Source organism: Rhinopithecus bieti, unplaced genomic scaffold (assembly GCF_001698545.2).
Source record: "Rhinopithecus bieti isolate Rb0 unplaced genomic scaffold, ASM169854v2 scaffold_27006, whole genome shotgun sequence".
In the NCBI taxonomy this organism is placed as follows: domain Eukaryota; kingdom Metazoa; phylum Chordata; class Mammalia; order Primates; family Cercopithecidae; genus Rhinopithecus; species Rhinopithecus bieti.
In genome coordinates, this window is record NW_016813373.1 from 4,933,242 (window position 1) to 4,954,931 (window position 21,690).

General features: G+C 34.9%; 1 protein-coding gene across 1 annotated transcript in view; it reads left to right on the forward strand.

The window, feature by feature from the left end:
- Positions 1–21,690, forward strand: part of HMCN1 (hemicentin 1) — a 460,634-nt gene that overhangs the window by 322,792 nt on the left and 116,152 nt on the right. Inside the window, 9 exon segments of the mRNA XM_017848051.1 lie at positions 1,548–1,715; positions 6,284–6,397; positions 6,948–7,034; positions 9,534–9,725; positions 12,135–12,308; positions 14,477–14,590; positions 15,414–15,559; positions 19,487–19,637; positions 21,159–21,353. Coding sequence (XP_017703540.1) covers positions 1,548–1,715; positions 6,284–6,397; positions 6,948–7,034; positions 9,534–9,725; positions 12,135–12,308; positions 14,477–14,590; positions 15,414–15,559; positions 19,487–19,637; positions 21,159–21,353 — 1,341 coding nt within the window.

A 21,690-nucleotide genomic window follows, 5' to 3' on the forward strand; every position in this document is an offset into this window, starting at 1 on the left:
GAATCAACCCAAATGTCCATCAGTGACAGACTGGATTAAGAAAATGTGGCACATATACACCATGGAATACTACGCAGCCATAAAAAAGGATGAGTTTGTGTCCTTTGTAGGGACATGGATGCAGCTGGAAACCATCATTTTCAGCAAACTATTGCAAGAACAGAAAACCAAACACCACATGTTCTCACTCATAGGTGGGAATTGAACAATGAGATCACTTGGACTCGGGAAGGGGAACATCACACACTGGGGCCTATTGTGGGGAGGGGGGAGGGATTGCATTGGGAGTTATACCTGATGTAAATGACGAGTTAATGGGTGCTGACAGGTTGATGGATGCAGCACACCAACATGGCATATGTATACATATGTAACAAACCTGCATGTTGTGCACATGTACCCTAGAACTTAAAGTATAATAATAAAAAGACCAAACACACACATACACAGGAACAATGACTTAGATGTGTGCATTTTGAACTATAATTTTTATAGCTATAGAAACAATGGTAAATTTAATGGACACAGATCTTGTAACTTGCCCTCAGTTAAGACACACATGAAGTTCAGTGTTAATATCCTGTAGTTTGCAGCCAATGTGTGTGCCAAAGCTATAGGAATCACAACACAAAAGGGAAGATGAATTAATCTTAAGTACTTTTTTGTTGGATTACTCTTAATTTTTAGGATTAGATGATTGATTTTTTAGGAAATCTCTATATGTAGGTTATAAATCCATATTACAAATTTGCAAGAAAAGATGAGTGATTCATATTCACAGTAGCAAAGGCATACAATCAGTCTAGGTGCTGATTAAGAAATGGTGGATTGGATAAAGAAAATATGGTACATATGCACCATGGAATACTACACAGCCAAAACTCATGTCCTTTGCAGCAACATGAATGCAGCTGGAGACTGTAATCATAAGTGAATTCATGCAGGAATGGAAAATCAGATGCCCCATAGTCTCACTTGTAAGTGGGAACTAAACATTGGGTACCCAAAGACATAAAGATGGCAACAGTAGACACAGGGGACTATTGAAGGGGAAGGAGGAAAGGAGGCAGGGGTTCAAAAACTAACTCTTGGGTTCTATGATTACCACCTAGGTGACAGGATCAATCATACCCCAAGCCTCAGCATCACAGAATATACCCATGTAACAAACCTGCACATGTATCCCCTTAATCTAAAATGAAAGTTGAAATTGCAATTTAAAAAAAAGGGGGGTGAGTGACTCATACAAAATCACTCACCACTATTGGAATAACAATATGAAAATAATTTACTGCTAAGGTTGAGAAAGAAGTGACATTCTTACTTCCAGGAATCTCACACACACACACACACACACACACACACATACACACACACACACACGGAACTGGTTGTTGTGATTGCTTATTTTGCTTCCTGTTAATCAGAAAATGGAAGTCTTATTAACCATACACTGTTTAGGATTTGATGTTTGATATACAGGTATATCAAATGTATAGCAGGCAACTAATATTTCCATTCCCCGTTTGTTTTCTTTTGTCTTTCAGCTCCTCCAAGCATCATAGGAAACCACAGGTCACCTGAAAATATCAGTGTGGTAGAAAAGAACTCAGTATCCTTGACTTGTGAAGCTTCTGGAATTCCCCTGCCTTCCATAACGTGGCTTAAAGATGGGTGGCCTGTCAGCCTTAGCAATTCTGTGAGGATTCTCTCAGGTATTAGAAATTCTGGTAGCCTTATAATCTTGTAAGCTTCATGAGGCTACAATTTCTCCTTAATTTCAAGTTTCTCAGTGTTTTTATTGTTTTATTTTTTTAACCTAGCTGCTTACTATAATACTCACTAATCATATTAAGAAAAAATATTTGAAAGGACGTAAGAAGCTATATGAAAATAGGAAATCTCCAAATACCTCCAGACCCCTTTTAAAAACAAATCTTGGCACTTGCTGATTACTTCAGTCATGGAATGTCAAAGCATTCATGCTACAATGAGCATCAACCAATTTGAAAAGAATTATAGGAAGTGCTGAAATTGAATCCAAAGTCTACAGTGAATCCTAGCATATAAAATACCTCTATATCCAAATATTAATATTTCAACATATTCATGACTAATCTCAGTTTACATTTCTAAAATGGGATAGTTTCCTGTGAGCTAAGACTTTATTGTCAAGAGATTGATCATATTTCTCATATAATTTTGTGGGAAAATCCAAATAGCTTGTCATTTTTGGATCAATATAAGCGTAGAGAGAGATTTTTAAGGCAAGCTGCATAAATCTGCACTTGGCCCATTTTAGTAATGACTTGGATACAGACTAAGATAATCTTGCCAAGTTTTGGTTAATAAAAAGCTTAGATACTTAGAAAAATACCTAATGTGTGATTGAAGGCATCTAAATTCAAACACACCTCATGCTGGAGCTTTTGGGTTAAACCTAACAAGGTGAAGGTTAAGTAAGGCTCGTGATGACCCTCTATATAATTACTAATTATGCTAGTTTATGATCTCTTTGCACTTACAGTCAAACCAGTGATGAAATTATGATGAAGTATAGCTTCAGAACTCTTAAAATGAAAAGATGTCTGAATTGTGTTACTTTCTCAGTATGCATTAAAATTCAATGTGATTATCCCGACAACAAATGCAATATTTTGGCACATCAATAAACTATATTTTCTCCAATAAGAAAAGCAGGAGATAATTTGCACTATAAACTTAGCAGAACTTATTAGAAAGACAAGAAGAAAGGCTTAATGACAGTATTTTCAGAGAAAAATATGATGGGAAATTATCACATAATGATTAATATATCTGTATTTAACCTGGAGAAAAAAATTTTGTGGTGTATTTGGTATATAATCCAAAATAAATTTAAATATTTAATGAGCCATGGTGTAGAAAGGATTATATTGTTTTTTTCTAGTTCTAGAGGTTAAAAGTAATGTCAGTATATGGAAAATTCTAGGGACAGATTTGTATCTGAATATAAACAACTTAACAGATACTTAGCTTGCTTAAAGTCAAGATGAGCTACTTTACGTGGCAGTAAGCTCCCTTCACCTAAATGTGCTCAAAATTTACCATTACTGAAGGCATATTCAGAAAAGATTCTTTCCTAGTGCCGGAATTAGTTCTAAAAAACCTAAGTTCCACATGTTTCTTCCCAATCTTGGTTATAACTGATAGGAGCTTGATGAAGAATGTACATTGCTATTAACCACATTTATTGTCTATGATACTCACTATATTTATGACCTGAGACTAGTTACTTAACTTTGCTAACTTCAGTTTGATCACTTGTAAAGTGATGATAATAGTATTTGCCTCAGGGCTTTTGTAAGGATGAAATGAGATATCTAAAACAGTTAACACAGCACTTGCTTCTACGGAAGCATCCAATACCTATTTCTTGTTATTGTCATAGACAACCTGGTAAAAGGTTTGTGGTCTGTCTGTCCTGGGAAACTTTCCTATGTCCTCACTATGATGTTTTTACTTTGACAGGACTTTCAGTCTCTGTTGATCTTAAGAAATACATACTAATGCTGGGAGGTGGAGCTTACAGTGAGCCAAAGTCACACCCTTGCACTCCAGCCTGGGCTACAGAGTAAGACTCTGTCTCAAAAAAAAAAAAAATACACACACACACACACACACACACACACACACACATACACATACACTAATAGCAAAGATTGTATTAATATGTGGTTACCAAAGCCTAAATGTATTATCTTCTTGGCTTGAAATTATATTTATCTTTCAGGCTTTTAAAAAAATGTTCAATTGCTAAGAAACTAGGGACTCTTATTAAATATACTAAGTGTAGCAGAGCTCCTGGAAGTGAAAAAGGCAAGCTAAAGTGATGTGCTCTAGTTTGTTACAAATTTACAGAAGTAGTGTTTTGGTTTTATCTATCTTTGTTGTGCTTAACTAGCAGCTGGAGATCCCTGAGTGAACACATGATAAGTATTTCACCTTGTGGTGCTGCCAAAGGAGTTATTCAGTTTTATAATCTGAACATGTTGCATTGTGCAATAGATAAATGAGAATCAAATGAGTGGCATATGACTTGCTTGGTCTTCAGTCTCCTGTACATGCCTATTTCATTAATATTAGTCCTCCTGATAATTTAAGTATAGCTTTTCTAAAAGCAGTACTTTGATGAAGACCCTATCATGATTATGAAGTTATCTGCCAGAAACAGATAACTGCTATAAAAATTTAATAGGTACAAGAAATGTCTCCATATAAGTATAATTTACTGTCAGAACCCATTTTTGGTTTTCACTGGATTAAGTGAGAAGGCCACAAAACAAAGAGAAAAGGAAGATCATGAAACTTATGACACTGAGGTTTGTAGAGCCAGCAGTGATTCATAAAAGTTGTATTGCTTTAATATTCTCAACTCAATGGAATCATATTATGATCTCACTAATCTGAAGTGGCAGTGAGTGCTTGAATCCTTCCCTAATTGACATAAGTTTTTAAAGCACTTTTACTTCTTAAGTAAACATAATTTCTGTTTACTAATTCAATTGGGGGGGAAAAAGCTAGATTCAGGTAATTAGCTTTGTTTGTCTAAATAAGATACTACTAAGTTCACCTTTCAGTGGGTTGAGGATGGGAAGGTTGCTTATAGAAAAAGTTCAATGTCAGCTTGTGTTTACATAAACAGAAAACAGATTGAATACTCCTGGGAAACCAGACTCAGGTGAATATTTACATGAAAATTTCATGTTAACCATTACACTGTTTTAGTTCAAATTCAGGGTGCTAAGCAAAAATATACCAGCTAGAAAATTATTACAGAATCCAATAAATGAAGTACTTCTTTTGTTGGACCTTACTCCTCAAATGGTGCCCAGGACTTTGTTCTCTCAGTGTCTCTTAGTTCTCCACAGGTTTCGTTTCATCTTATTTGTTGGCTCCTCTGCCTTTATCTTTAAATAGAGTTTCCCTCCAAATTACACCCCCAGTATATTAGAGTTTCACTTTCAGTCTACTTGCATTTCTTAGATGAATATTTCTTCAAACAAAATGTTACATAGATGTTCAAAGTACAAAAAGAAACAAAAGCAGTGTTTCACTAGTGCGTGAAGTAACCCCGTAACATTTTATATAAATGTAGGATTCCATGAAGCTCAATTGAAAGCTGGTAGTCTTCATTCTCCTATCTTCCTTATATTAGGTTGGTGCAAAAGTAATTGTAGTTTTTGCCATTGAAAGTAATGGTAATATATTGATGTCACCCAAATCTGGGTGTCTGGTCTGGCTATCTTTCTGACATTCCCATATTATATGTTCAATGGAAAACTAAGACTATTTTCCCAATCGTCTGATCACAGTTGTCTTTCTAAGCACAAATCAGATCATGATCCCTGTTTGTTTATATACTCCATAGTCTTTCGTGAACACAATAAAATCCAAATTCCTTAGCACAGCATTCACAGGCCCTCACGATCTGGCCATACTCCATCAAGCCTCATCTCTTACCATTTTCTCCACCTGCTCTGCTTTTGGTACCACTTCTCACATCTACTTTCTACCTCTATCTCTTCATTCATACTCCACTCACAATAGCATCCGTATTAGTCTGTTTTCATACTACTATAAAGAAATATTCAAGATTGGGTAATTTATAAAGGTGAGAAGTTGAATTGACTTACATTCTGCATGGCCGGGGAGGCCTCAGGAAATTTACAATCATGGCAGAAGGGGAAGCAGGCACCTTCTTCACAAGGCGGCAGAAGAGAGAGTATGTGAAGGGAAGACCTGTCAAACACTTATGAAACCATCAGATCTCATGGCAACTCACTCACTATCATGAGAACAGCATGGGGGAAACCATTCCCATGATCCAGTCACCTCCCACCAAGTCCCTCCCTTGACACATGGGGATTATGGGGATTACAATTCGAGATGAGATTTGGGTGGGGCCACAGAGCCAAACCATATCAGCATCTCTCAACTCATGTGTAAAGTATACTTACCTTTTAAGATCATATTCAAACATCACTTTCTCTGTGAAACATTTCTTGCTTGCTGTCATCTAACATTATATTTATTTTTTTATCTATTGAACTAGAAGATTTTTCTGAATTATTTTGTTTTATATAGGTTTAAAATGTGATTTTATAAAAGCTTGACACAAATTCATTGTAAGGGCCTCTAAAGCATACTGATTAAATTTTTACCTAAATTGAGCATCACTTGGGTGGCTTATAAAGTTTCATTTTCTTTTAAGTCGTCTTAAAAAGATGGTTTGCTTCTGCAGGAGGCAGGATGCTACGGCTGATGCAGACCAGAATGGAAGACGCTGGCCAATATACTTGTGTTGTAAGGAATGCAGCTGGTCAAGAAAGAAAAATCTTTGGGCTTTCAGTATTAGGTACTTATATAGTATTAGGTACTTATATAGTTTGCAATATCTAGAAAAAAACTTTAATTGCCTTAAATCCTGGAAGCAGAGTTAAAATTTATTTACCACTTGATCTCATACCTATGTTATTTAGACCCTGGACTGTGACTCTTGGCAAGAATTCAATATTTTTTAGAATTGTTTGGAGGAATTAAAATGCCTGTTTTAATTCACAATTGCTCAACAATATTCTGAGAGGCTGAATGACTTGTTTAATGTGAATGCATATTAGAATTATAGTAGAAGAAATAAAAGTCAAATATTCCTGGTGATTTGTTGACATATTTTATGCAGACTTTATAATTTACATTACAATAGAATTCATTATAATTGGATTTGTGACATATAACTTTAAAAGTAGACTTAATCAAAATAATATTATGACATTCTAGCAGTCAAATAATGAATGTGGATTGGGGGATTTGTTTTGAAGGTTATGACTTAATAAAACCATTCATAAATACCTATAAAACAGCAATCTTGCTGTTAAGAGCTGTTATTTTGTTGTTGTTTTTTTTAGTACCGCCTCATATTGTGGGTGAAAATACATTGGAAGATGTGAAGGTAAAAGAGAAACAGAGTGTTACGCTGACTTGTGAAGTGACAGGTATGGGGCTCAGCTCTCAGATTTTTGATGCTCCCCCCATTCGCTGAAAGTCATTGTCTCCACTATATATCTTACTAAATTTTTTTTATATATTTAGGGGGTATAATTGCAGTTTTGTTACATGGATATATTGAGTACTGGCGAAGTCTCAGTGATGGTGAACATTACCCAAGTAGTGTGCATTTTACCTATTAGGTAATTTCTCATCTCTCAACCCCTCTCCCACACCCGCACCCTTCCTAGTCCCCAAGGTCTATTAGTTCACTCTCTGTGTGCTAAGTAATTTATACACATTACTTAGCTCTCATTTGTAAGTTAGAACATATGTTATTTGACTTTTTGTTTCTGAGTTATTTCAGTTAAGATAAAGGCCTCCAGTTCCATTCATATGGCTGCAAAAGATATGATTTCATTCTTTTTATGGATAGGTAGCATTTCATGGTGTGTTTACATATATATGTGTGTGTGTGTATATATGTATCTTTGCTATTGTGAATAGTGCTACGGTAAACATACTAGTGCAGGTATCTTTTTGTTATGATTTATTTTCCTTTGGATAGATATTGAGTCCCACTATGTATTATTAATCAGTTGAGAAAAAGTCCAGCTACTATAATTGGCATTTGAAATTGAATTCTAGTTCAGTATAGCTGGCAGAAATGTAGGAGGAAACCTTTCAAATTCTGTGGAGCCAAAAAGGAGATACCAACAAGAAAAGAAGAAAGAAAGAATGAGGGGTGGGGAGGAAGGGAGGAAGAAAGGAAGGAAGGAAGGAAGGAAGGAAGGAAGGAGGGAAGGAACTAGTCTTTTCTTTCAGTTCACTAAATCATTCTCTTTTGAAAAATTATTCTGCTTCTACTTATATGTGTGTTTATCTTGCCCTACATTTTAAAATTTTGTTTCCTTACCTGTGTTTGTGCCTTCCTTTCCTTTTCCTGTTTACTTAAATTTTATTTCAAAGAAATAGGTAGGAGTTTTGGTGAAAGAATGGCATTATTTCATAGTGGGGATTTTCCAAGAACAATATTGTTACTTTTTGTTAGCATGTTTGAATATTACAAAAGGAATATAGAATAGGAAAATAAAATTCTAAAACCAGTTTCACCATCTTTACCAGTAAATTGATTTCTTGCATATAATCAAAATAAACACATCTCTAAGGGCATATTTTCAAGGCTGTCTTTTTATTGTAGATGGCCTTGCAGTTTTAAAGTAACAATGAAAGTAGCCCATAACATTTTATGGAAAGCCAGAGTTTTAAGGAAGATTCAATGAGTTTCTTATTTCATTGTTTGTCTGCCTTATGTGAGCAATAAATTTAAATAAGCAGAGCAAGGAATGTTTCTGTTTTAAGAAAGGCAGATATAAAGAGTGTGATATACTCTATTACTTAACCTGTTATTTTTTTTCTAGAAATAATGTAGTAATTAACAACAGTTGCATAGACAACCATTGCCTAAATTTTATAAAATCCTCTCTTCAAGCTAGCATATCATCCTAGCCCTCTTTCCTAACATGACTTGCTTTTATGGTTTTAAAATTTTTAAAAAGTATTTGAATAATTTAAAACTTAATATTTAACATAGATCTCATTTGAAAACAAAAATACAGGATCTTTTCCTAGAGGCTGTAAATATTAAAGAATGATTAATATATTTGTATCTCTACTGATCTGTTCAACATTCTACCATCTATCTATGATAGAATCCTGGTATAGACTCAAAATATCTGCTTGTTGAATTAAAGGTTTTGCTTTTTTACAGCTTTTGTCAAAACCATAAAATCTTTTACAAATTTTATATGAGGCTGGGTGCAGTGGCTCATGCCTGTAATCCCAGCACTTTGGGAGGCCAAGACGGGCAGATCACAAGGTCAGGAGATCGAGACCATCCTGGCTAACACGGTGAAACCACTTCTCTACTAAAAATACAAAAAAATTAGCTGGATGTGGTGGCAGGCGCCTATAGTCCCAGCTACTCAGGAGGCTGAGGCAGGAGAATGGCCTGAACCCAGGAGGCAGAGCTTGCTGTGAGCCGAGATTGCACCACTGCACTCCAGCCTGGGTGACAGAGCGAGACTTTGTCTCAAAAAAAAAAAAAAAAATTATATGAATACAAAGGTATTCATGAATAATACTTTTAATAAAAATTAATGCTGCATTATTTTAAAACTGTACTATCAAAATGCTTAGTTGTAATAGTCTAAAAAATAGTATAAATTTAGTTATTAAACATGAAGGTCAATTTAGAATCATTTCACTTATAGATGAACACTAACGTACATTTGAAAATGATTTATAATCTATGCATATTTTTAAAGTCAGTACAACCATTATTATAAAATAAGTTAGTTTGCAAAGTTATTTTTAAGTGAATGGATACTGCAGTGTTTTACATGTGGGATATGTAGGAAGACAAATGAGTGAAAACCTCCTCTTTCGAAGTTTATGCATTGTATACGTGTCACTATTAGCCAACTCTCAGAAATGGCTTTTTACAGGGAATCCAGTGCCAGAAATTACATGGCACAAAGATGGGCAGCTCCTCCAAGAAGATGAAGCCCATCACATTATGTCTGGTGGCCGTTTTCTTCAAATTACCAATGCCCAGGTGTCACACACTGGAAGATACACGTGTTTGGCTTCCAGTCCAGCTGGCGACAAGAGCAGGAGCTTCAGTCTTAATGTATTTGGTAGGTGTGGGCTTTTCTTCATATCTTAAAGAATCTGACATGACTGTAGGCTACATTTTTCTTTTCTTTCTCTGTTCAAATAGTGTTTCCATCATAGAATTTCCTCGTGGAAGGAGGACCAGTGCTTGTGTACATTTACTGTTTTTCCTGAATTAATTTATAAATTCATTTGTCACATATGGAATACCTACTATGTTCTAGGCACAGTGTTTTGTGCTGGACACAACTCTGAATAAGATAGACTAATCAGTAGTAAAGGATGCAGGTATGTTGGTCAAAGAGAAGCAGGTAAACAGTGATTGGGTCTCAACCTGAGATATTCTATCCTTTTTTTTGTGAGACTTTGCCATTATTGGAAATGGCCATATTATAGTGTTTGTGGACTAAGAGTGATGAAATAACTGTGTGTTGATATATTCAGTTCTTATGTCTCAGGAAAGACATTAAAATAGATTTTAACTTGTGCTCACTTTTGAAATTTGTACCACCTAAATTTATTGTATTAGATTCCTAGTATCAAATAATTCTACTAAAATCAACTGACCTATATGTGAGTATGAAAATTTGTATAGTTGTTTGTTTTTATAGTTATTGGTAATACCACTTAAGGAGTACAAAGATACTACCATAGATAGAAACTTCTCATATTGAACACAGCCCTCAAGGAGCTCATAGTCTAATTAAGTAGCGAAGATATATGTGCAAGAAAAATTAAATCAAAATACCAGATACTGTATAAGTGTCAATATTGTATTGTGTATAAGTGTATAAATTGATAATTATAAATGTTATAAGTGTGTAAGTGTATAAATTGACATACAGTATCTGGTATTATATATGTGTTCATTCATTCACTCATTCATTCATTCACTGAAAACTGAGGGATCTAGATCTGAATCAAAGCCCTTTTCCACCAACTTCATAAAGTAGAGGCTATTTAAGTGCATGTGTTTGCAACTTCCAATCTATCCAGCCAAAAATTCAGTGCCTTTACCCTTTCTTTTCTCAGAGGATAAATTATCCTTCATGTTCACAGTTACGCCTTGCACTTACACCCTCCACCCTGTATCTTTCCACCGTCTGCCTTACTTGCAGCTTCATCATCTACTGTCTCCACCACTACATATTGTAACCATGCCCAGACATCTATACTTGCTGTCCTACTGAAACCAGGCTTTGTCTGACACTACTCTGGCAAGCACTTCCCTTTTTCTAGGTCCAGCAAATATCTTGCAAGTCCCAATTTTAATGTTTTGTACATTTTGATCTCTTTTTCCTTCACAATGTTCTTTCCCAGTTATCCTTGCATATCTTTGTTTGCTCCCTGTCTTTGCCCTTTATGGAAGCTTGAGCCACCTCTTAAATACTGGGATCCCTAGTGTTCTGTCCTTACTTTACTACTCGTGTTACTCTAGATATTCTCTTGAAGTAATAGAATTCATTCCCAGATGTTTAATCATCTTCTATACACAAGAAACTTTTAAAAATATATACCTGTGACCCAGATCTTTCTTGCAATGTTTGAATTCCTATATAGAGTTGCTTGTTGGGCATTTCTACCTGAAATTCCCATAAGCACTTAAAATACAAGATATTCAGAACTGAACAAACTATTTTCCCTTCCTAAATAATCAAATCTTTCTACATTTTATATTTTTATGTTACTTCTCTGCAGTTTAGGTTCCCAAGAAAGCAAACCGGAAGTTATATTTGACTTCAGTTTCCTTTAGCCCCCTGTTTCCATAATCAAGTCCTGTCAGTAATGCCCTAAGTCTTTCTTTACTTGCTCCTTCTACTTTATACCTTCCTTTAATGCTCTAGTTCAGCTCCTCGTTATCTTTTATAAAACAAAGTACCTGTCTCAGCTATCCTTGCTTCCAATATTGATCTACTTGAGTTCATCTTCTCGATATACCCTGCTTGCCCCTCATTGCTTACAATTTAATACTACTATGCTCCCAATATGTTCCCTCTTACTAGTCTCTTTGCTTTCACCTGGTAACTACCACTGATTCTTTAAGGTTCACTTTAAATCCTCTTCCTTTAAGAGGCCTTCTCTAATGAGACTCTTCACACCACATGCCTCAAACTGGACTGAATGCTAACTCATTTCCAAAAAAACCTCCATTTACCTTGCACCAACATTCCCATTATTGTCCTTAATACATTATGTTCTTTTATGTGTTATGGTTCCTTTTTTATGTGTCATCTCCTCCATTACCCTATGAGTTTTTTGAGAGGTCACTCTCTTTTGTGTATAATAATAATTAATAATAATAATAATAATAATTTGTTTTCTGTAACTGCTAGGGAATGACATTATACAAATATATATAATGGAAATTTAGAAATGCACAAATATACAAATTTCTACATATATTTCTTCAATCAGATTTTCATCTTTTTCAGTATCTCCTACAATTGCTGGTATAGGTAGTGATGGCAGTCCTGAAGATGTCACTGTCATCCTTAACAGCCCTACATCTTTGGTCTGTGAAGCTTATTCATATCCTCCAGCTACCATCACCTGGTTTAAGGATGGCACTCCTTTAGAATCTAACCGAAATATTCGTATTCTTCCAGGTAATTCATTTGCTTCAGATGCCCAAGGTGAATCTGCATCATCCACTATTCTAGAAAAGCAGAATCATTGGTTACTTTTCATAAAAACACCTATGTTTTGTTGGTCATGTTATGTTCTGTGCAGCCTGGTTCCTAATCGGCCGCAGGCCGGTACCAGTCCGTGGCTTGGGGATTGGGACCCCTGCTGTAAAGTACTGAAAATTACTTTTTAAAAGATCAGAAAAATACCTAAATTAAAAGGCAAATAAATAAATGCCACAATGTAATTAACTGCTAAAATATATTATAATGTGAATGCCAAAATTCACATTATAAATATTATAATTGATTATAAATTTATAATATTANGGAAGGAATGAGGATTTCATTCCCACTGGATGTGACTGAGTATCCCTCATCAACGCATTTCTCCTTTCTTTACCCTATGTGTGAATAATAGGGTAAAGTGCCTGGCATATAGTAGGCACTATTTACATGCTTATTTTTAACTCTTATGCAAGTAAATGTTAGAAGAGCGTCTGATGTACTAGGCACTCAAGGTATCCTTGTTTATATCCCTAAGTATGAGTAATGCTATAGTAGATAAAGCCCAGCCTATACACATTGCTCAACTCAATCTTCTTTTCCTTACCTATGGATCCGTAATGTTCTAGAATAGGGCCTGACATAAATTATGTGCTCAGCACATGCTCATTTCTTGTCCCTCTCTATGAGTATTGGTATATGAAAATAATACCTAGGATAGACTACATACTGCTTGTGTGCTCAATTGCTGTCAATAATATTATAATATTATATATAATATTATGCATAATCATTTATAATATTATAAATGATTAAATATTAACTCTCCTTCAAAGTTCAATTCAAAGTGAGAGAGTTTGTTCCTCTTTACCGCATGGAAATAGATAATGCAAATAGAAAGAAAAAGGATTATTGCTGGCTTTAAGAGACTGACAGTCTTATGTTGAGGAGAGGTAATATGTGCAAAGAGTTGATTAAGAATATGAATCTGTGAAAGATCATGGATTCTGAATAGTCAGGGGGTATGGTAAATAGGGAGTGAGTTTTATAAGAATTCAAATGAAGAAGCTGGGTGTAGTGGCTCACGCCTGTAATCCCAGCACTTTGGGAGGCTGAGGCGGGCGGATCATGAGGTCAGGAGCTCGAGACCATCCTGGCTAACACAGTGAAATCCTATCCCTACTAAAAAAAATACAAAAAGTTGGCCAGGCGTGGTGGCACATGCCTGTAGTCCCAGCTACTCAGGAGGTTGAGGCAAGAGAATCGCTTGAACCCGGGAGGCGGAGGTTGCAGTAAGCCGAGATCACACCACTGCACTCCAGGCTGGGAGACAGCGAAACTCAGTCTCAAAAAAAAAAAGGAAGAAAAAAATAAAACTGTCTTCAAACGAAGAAATGGCCACTGTGGGCTGAAGTGGTCAGAAAAAGCTTTGTTGCTTAGTCAGAACTTGACGAGACTTTAAAGAAAATTCTAGAATTTAGTTGATTGGAAATGAGTTAGGAGAGGTTTCAGATCCATCAGGGTAACCAGGGTGGGAGAAGTACAAAGTGAGAATGGCCTAGCCCTGTGCAATAGAATTCTCACCCACTCCCTGAAACTTGAGTAGAAATATTGTGTGTACGTATGTTGGCGGAGGGGCAGGAAATAAGATCAGCAAGAAAAGCTGGAGTCATGGAATGCCTAAAATAAGAATTAAGAGTTTTTACTTTATATATTGGTCGATTGAGAACGATTGAAAATGTTTAAGGAGGACAGTACCAAAATAAAAACTTTGCTTCAGCACAATTAATTTCTCCTGTAGGCTAGGTAGATCAGAGGAAAAGATGATTAAGGCAGAAACCTATTTATGAAAAGGATGAAAGACCTTGTGAAGGACCTTAGCTGGAGTGGTGTACAAAGGCATGGCAGGTCCAAATGACCATGAGAGTCATCACCACAGAGCACCACTGGGGACTGAGCAGCTGTCCTCAGATACCATGCAATCCCCATCAGTATTGTAATTTATCTTATATCATATGTCCATCACAGAATTGTCATATGTAAGAAGAAATATGTTAACAAGAAGACGTAACCCCCTGATAGCCTGTGTGTACTCCGCTGTCACTATGATTTTAGAGATTCTTTGATGTTCCGTGATTTTACAGGAGGCAGAACTCTGCAGATCCTCAATGCACAGGAGGACAATGCTGGAAGATACTCTTGTGTAGCCACGAATGAGGCTGGAGAAATGATAAAGCACTATGAAGTGAAAGTGTACAGTAAGTTCTGAAAGAATACTATGTTTCATAACTTCTCCAATTTTCTCTTTCAATCCTGTTTTCATTGTGGGTTCATATTATTTACACTCATCATTAAAGACTTGTTTGTACAGCTTACTTTATTAAGGATAGAAGTTGAATTAAGCATTATGTCTGTGGCCTCAATTGCTTAAAGATGTGAAAAGCCCACTAAATCTGCTCATTACTCTCTTGTTGGAGACTTTGTCAGTGGCATTTCCTTACGTTTCTCTGTTTTTCCTTCTGAATTACCCTCTGGGTTGAGGTATAGTACTTTCATGTACAAAACTGTTGTTACATGCATATGTTCTAATCAACAGCCCAAGATGAGATCATTCGTGACTTTGAGCTATTCCAATGCACATTGACCTATAAATAAAAGGCAAAGCTAACACTGCCATTAATAGGACTCATATTTCAGGATTTTGCTTTTGTGTTTGTAAAGGAAGAGTATCTTTCTGATTATCTTTTGTTCTTTGACTTGGTTCCCTTAATGACCAATAAAATACATTTTATGGATCATGTTCAGACTATGTCTGTGGAACTGGAACAAATGAGGCTAACTGTTCTGTAAAGGACATTAGCTTTATTGGCAGTATTATAATGATAAAGGGAGAAAGATTTCCCATTCCATCTTGTATTTGAACACTCTTTCATGTTAACTTAGATCCTTAATGAAAGATCAGCATAGAATGCCTCTGTTATTTCCTTGTTTTCTTGATAAGTAATCCTCAGTGTGATTTCTGCGGTATTCCATGTATTGAAAATAACCAATGTCTAACTCTTTAATATTTATTTTATGCAGTCCCACCCATAATCAATAAAGGGGACCTTTGGGGGCCAGGTCTTTCCCCTAAAGAAGTGAAGATCAAAGTAAACAACACTCTGACCTTGGAATGTGAAGCTTATGCGATTCCTTCTGCCTCCCTCAGCTGGTACAAGGATGGACAGGCCAGTCACAACTTTTTTCATTTGCTGATGATTTCTTAAAGACTAAAATAGTCAATTGAAAAGAAATAATAAAATAGACACAGGTGACTCAGAGAATCACTGTGATCTTAAAACTAGCAAATCCCATGCTCCTAGAATCTAAAACTGAAAAAAAAACCCAACCAACCCGAACGATGTTCAACAATTTTAGTATTATTCCATCACTGGAAAGTCTACGTAATTATTTTTGTATATATTAGCAGTTTTCTATGAAAATCTGGCCACCCTCACACTGGAGAAGTTAGGGAAAATGGACCTTTTTTTTTTTGCTGTTGTTATTTTGCAGTTTTACAGAATAAGTAAACTTGGTAAAGAACCAACACATAAATGGTGCTATCCCAGGTAAGAATGACAGGTATAACATGGGTACTAAATTTACTAAAGTTACTCAGATATTCTTTAAGTATCTTTAACTCTTTTACAAAAGGTATATTTTTAAATATTCCAAAATAAAGAAAAAAAACTAAAAGAGATGATGACGTTCCCAGTACAGTTAACTGGGAACAGAGAAACTTTAAATAAAAGATCCTTCAATTCTGTAATCTGGTTTTCAGACCACACATCCATATTTCTTATTCAACTTATATTCTTCCGTGCATGTTTTAAAGACATATGTGCTGTTGATCTTAGACCAAAATAGATTTTTAAGCAGCTGTTAACACCGTACTTAATACAGATGTGAAACAGCTAAGCTGCTGTTCGTTCTGTTTTACACATAATCAACCAAATGATCAAATTCCAGTTATAGAAGTTCAGATCATAATCATTATTTAAGATGCAGGAAAGATAAAGCTTTATTTTTTCAGATCTCAGATGGATTTTGCAATACTGGCAGCTAGAAAAAAAGTCATCTCTTATAAAATAAGCAAGTTTCATCTGGAAGCCATTGCAAAAGGGAAATACAGAACTCCCACTATGCTCTGTTTATAGTTTCTTTTCTGACTACAAGCATACTTCATAGTACAATATCAATTCTTTATGAATTTACTTGGAAACAAATAATCCTTTCTCCTTTGAAATATTATTTTATTTTTAATCTTTTCTAAAGTTGTTTCATTCCTTATAATTACCACATATGCTCACATGTACATGAACACATACACACATTAAAACTGGATAAAGACTAAAAGTGCACAGGAAATTAGGCATTTTTGTCTTATTTTTGAAAATTTCATTATAAATAGCTAAATTACAGCTTCAAGTTCAGGCTTTGAAATTGACCCAATTATGATGCTTTACACTGCTAGATTTTTTTAGGGTTTGCAATTGGTCTCCTAGAATGTGAACAAAAAAGTACTATTTTAAAATTTATTTTCCACAGTCATTCTCTTGTTATTTCAGTCTTCAGATAAGCAACACTACTTAAGTAGTGTTTTCAAGAAAACGAACACAAAATATATTGACAGATATTAAAAACTGGACAAAGTATTGGCCACATCAAGTTTTGAAAGAATCTTGAGTTTTATTTATTCATACCCTGAAGTTTTCTTTTAGCAAAGGAAATTTAAATTATGCTACTTTTATAGATAAATGATACAATGTTAATAATGATTAATTGCATTCTGAATTATTTGTTGAGCATCTACTATTTGTCAGACACTGTTTTAGATGCAGGAAGACAGCTACGAAAGAAACAGACACAAAGTTCTACTCATGTGAAGTTTAGGAAGGCGAAAACTAAACCAAACCAATAAAGACATAATGTGTCAGGTAGGACGGGTATCATGGAGAAAACTCAATATGAGAGAAGGAAACCAAGGGTGGAGAGTGTGATCTCTTACTTAAATAGAGAAGACCTCACTGATAATGTGACATATAAACAGAAACCCAAAGAAAGTGAAGGAAGCAGACATAAAATAATAGAGGGCAAAATATTCCAAAGTAGAGAGCATAGCAAGGGCAAAGGCCCTGAGGCATTTAGGCTGAAGTGCAGTGATCGATGGTAACAGAAGATGTGAGCAGAAGGCTAATGGAAAGCCAGATCATGCCACCCCGTGTGCCAGTTGGCCTTTATTCTGATGGAAAGCCAACTGGGAAATTTTGAATACAAGAATGATATGACATAATCTGACTTAAGGTTTTAAGCAGATTGCATTTCTTTCTGTACTTGGAGAATAAAGAAAAGGTTCCATTATGAAGTTATTGCAATGGTTATTTCAATTGCATCTCCACCAAAAGAGTGATGGTTGTTGATTGGACCAAGGTGGTAGAAGGATGTGTGGGATGTGTAGGAAGGAGATTAAAGATAAGTCCAAGATAAGTGAGAGTAGATAGAGAAGAGGTCTAAGGATTAAGCCTCAGGGTACTCCTTTAAAGGTTAGGGAGCGTAGTGTCCCAAAAGATAAGTGAAAAAGGTACTTCAAAATGAACACAAGTTAAACTGTGTTAAATGATACTGATCAGGTAAAATAAGTACTTAGAATTTTCCAACAAATTTAGCAACATGAATGTCATTGGTGACCTTGACAAAGACTTTTTGATCAAGAAGAAATAGTGAAAGTCTGATTGGATCATATCAAGAAATGATGGAAGGAAAAAACTGAAGGAAAGTAATTGAAGAACACAAGTGTAGCAAACATGTTTTAAGTCATTTGGCTACCAAGCACAGTAGAAAATGTAGAGGTGGGCTGCAGCAAGAGAGGTTTTTGTTTTTGTTTTAGGTTGAAATTATCCAGTGGAAAGAAACAAGTTAATTATGATGTAGGTGAGAGAAACACAGTTGCTGGAGGGATGTCCTTGAGTAGACCAGCAAATTCTCAGAATGGGCAGAAACTGATTTTAAGCAGTTCAGGTTTTGCCAGGGGAGTAAAATAAAGGGAGAGGAGTTAAGGGAGTTGAGAGTTTATACAAGGAATGATTATCATGACAGACCTTCTCTGGGTAAGAAGGGAAGAGAGGTCAGGAGGAGACTAAGTGGCAGTGAAAATATTGCAAGGTCAATGGATTGTGGGGCTCCCATGGGATTAAAAAAAAAAAAAAAAACTTAAAGAAAATTAGTAATAATAGAAAATTAGGAAGTAGTGGTCAGCAGATGAGAGCTTAAAAGTGAGATTATGAAGGAGCACAGTTATTGTTAATTATAAGGTCTAGGTATGACTCTCCTATTTAGTGGCTGAGAAAGGGTGAGGGACAAGAAAATTAAAAGGAGGAGATCAAGGAGGTAAGAGAACACAGCATTGGAATCACCAAGAGTTATGAGAAGAGTATCATTAGAAGGAATGACACTGAGCCCGGAGCTAAAATTTTCAATGAATGAGGGGGAATTTAGTATAAATGAAAATGTTGAGAAGATGGGAAATATTCTATTAACTATATGTAATGTTATTGATAAAACATCATAATACAAATATATGTAATTTAATATCCTATTTTATAGTACTAATTTCAATAAAACATAATATAAATATCTTTAGGTTAAAATTTTTTATTTATAAAGTAATAATGTTTCTGAATAAAAAAGTAATTTAGATCAAATCAGATTATACTAATGTGCTCAATCTTTCATAAAGAAATTCTAACATTTTCTACAAAATTATAAAAGACATGCTTTTAAATATTACATGAGATCAGTGAAAATTTTTTCCAACATGAATAAATGTGGTAACTAAGAACACATATTTACCATAAAAAATGTATAAATGCATCATGCACAAATGCCTGGTACAAATGTAAACTATAACAGTGGCAATTTTCAATAAATAAAATTTGATTAGTCAAAACAATGCGTTTAATCAAAGTAAATCAATTATTTTGATTAAACTATTGTGAATGTTCTGCATACAATTTTATTTTCATTTATTTAAAAAATCACAAAAACTATCAATTGCATGGCCTCTTAGAAGATTCATTATAGCACTTAATGCTAACATTGTTATAATTGAATCACAGCCCCTTAAATCCGATGATCATGTTAATATTGCTGCGAATGGACACACACTGCAAATAAAGGAGGCTCAAATATCAGACACTGGACGATATACTTGTGTAGCATCTAACATTGCAGGTGAAGATGAGTTGGATTTTGATGTGAATATACAAGGTAATACTAATATGCTTATTGTATATAATGTAATTTATATGATCTTTCAAAGTAAAAGAAAAGAGATTTGACTTATTTTAAACAGTTTTTTTCTGTTAATAATATAAATTCATGATTGAAAATTTAGACTTGAGAATTAAAGAAGGAAATAATCTCATCATTCAGGATTGCCTCTGTTATTTTTATGTGTTTCCTTCTGATATTTTAAAATATATACTTCTTTTACAAAGTTGGGGTCACACAATATAGATTTCTGTGTTGCATTAGCATTCCCTTAACTTTATATCGTGAAGTTTTAAAAACAGCGTTTACATGAAAGGCAGGAAAGTAGTACAGTACGGAATTCAGAGTAATAAAAAACTATCTGTCCACTACCAGGCATATTATCTGGGTGATGAAATAATGTGTACACCAAACCCCCACAACATGCAATTTACCCATATAACAAACCAGCACATATACCCTGTGAACATAAAATGAAAGTTGGAAGAAATAAATAAGTAAATGTAAAAATAAAAAGCAAACAACAAAACAGAACAGACTTGGAATTGAATGATGATTATGGCTTCTAAAAGCTTTGTGACTTGGTAAACTAAATTTTAAGACTGTTTCCTCATTTTTAACATGATTGTCTTGTAGAATTTCAGTGACTACTAAATGAGATAAAGTATATAAAGCTCTTAGCAAAATGATTGAGAAATGATACCTGCTGTTATTATTTATATTGTTACTGTTGATGTTGCTATATTTGACATGATTTGTAATAATTATGTCTGTTTCACCAGTTGAATATCCAAAAACTATTTAACCAGATTCCTACTGTTGAATGTCTGGGCTGTTTATAAGCTTTCACCACTCATAAATAATACTGCACTGAACATCTTTATACATAAAACTTTTGGACATCTTTTATTTTTCATAATTTTCTAAGAATGGAAATTTTAGGTTAAATGTTATGTACTTTTTTCTGTGATAAATTTTATGTTATGCATTCTTTTAATGCTTTTGATGTGCAGGCAAATTGCCTTCCATAAACTTCATACTTGTAACCAGAAAAGTATGAAAATTCCTATTATTTTTGTTAATGGAATTTTTAATCCTGATTGCATAATTTCTTTTGCCTTCTTAGTAAGCCAAATCACTGTGAAATGCTCTCAATTGAGCCAGTATTTTTAATGGTTTCTCAAAATTAGTCTTTCCTGCTGTGTATCATTTAGCAATGCTCCTTTCTGAGAGTGAGCCCCTTTATTGTCTAAGTGCCAGAGCCCTTTAACAGGGAGAGCAAAGCATGAGAACAGCATTCTGAGCCTCATATTTCTTGTTCTTCCACATGAGAACCAGCTCTGACTTTCGTCTACTACTTTTTTGGCTAAGGACTAGAGTTGGTAATGGTGTCAGTACTTGAAATTATTTTCACATTGTCTAATCTATTGCTTTTACAAATCACTCTGGTGAAAACACATCCAAGATCTTTGTTTAAGCATTCATATGTGACTGACATTTAATGCCTTTCCTCCATAGTTCCTCCAAGTTTTCAGAAACTCTGGGAAATAGGAAACATGCTAGATACCGGCAGGAGTGGTGAAGCCAAAGATGTGATCATCAACAATCCCATTTCTCTTTACTGTGAGACAAATGCTGCTCCCCCTCCTACACTGACATGGTACAAAGATGGCCACCCTCTGACCTCAAGTGATAAAGTATTGATTTTGCCAGGTAAAGATTGCTACCAAAAGGGTGAAAAGCTGACTCTCTGCCAAATGTGTTTCCTCTCATGTATTAGATGAATTAAATTGGTTGAGTCTCTGGCCAAGTAATTTAACTGGCAGACTGCTGAATGCCGCTGGCATCCATGTAGCTTCAATCTAGAATAAATAGTCTTGGTTGAGAATTAGACAATAGGAGAGCATAGCTTAGTAAACTTTTCAGATCTACTACACATCACTCTATCAACACAACAAAGTCCTTTGGCTTCCTTGTGCCTCCATTTCTCCATTAGTGCAATAAGATAATCAGTTTGGTTTATATATATTATTATTATTATTATTATTAT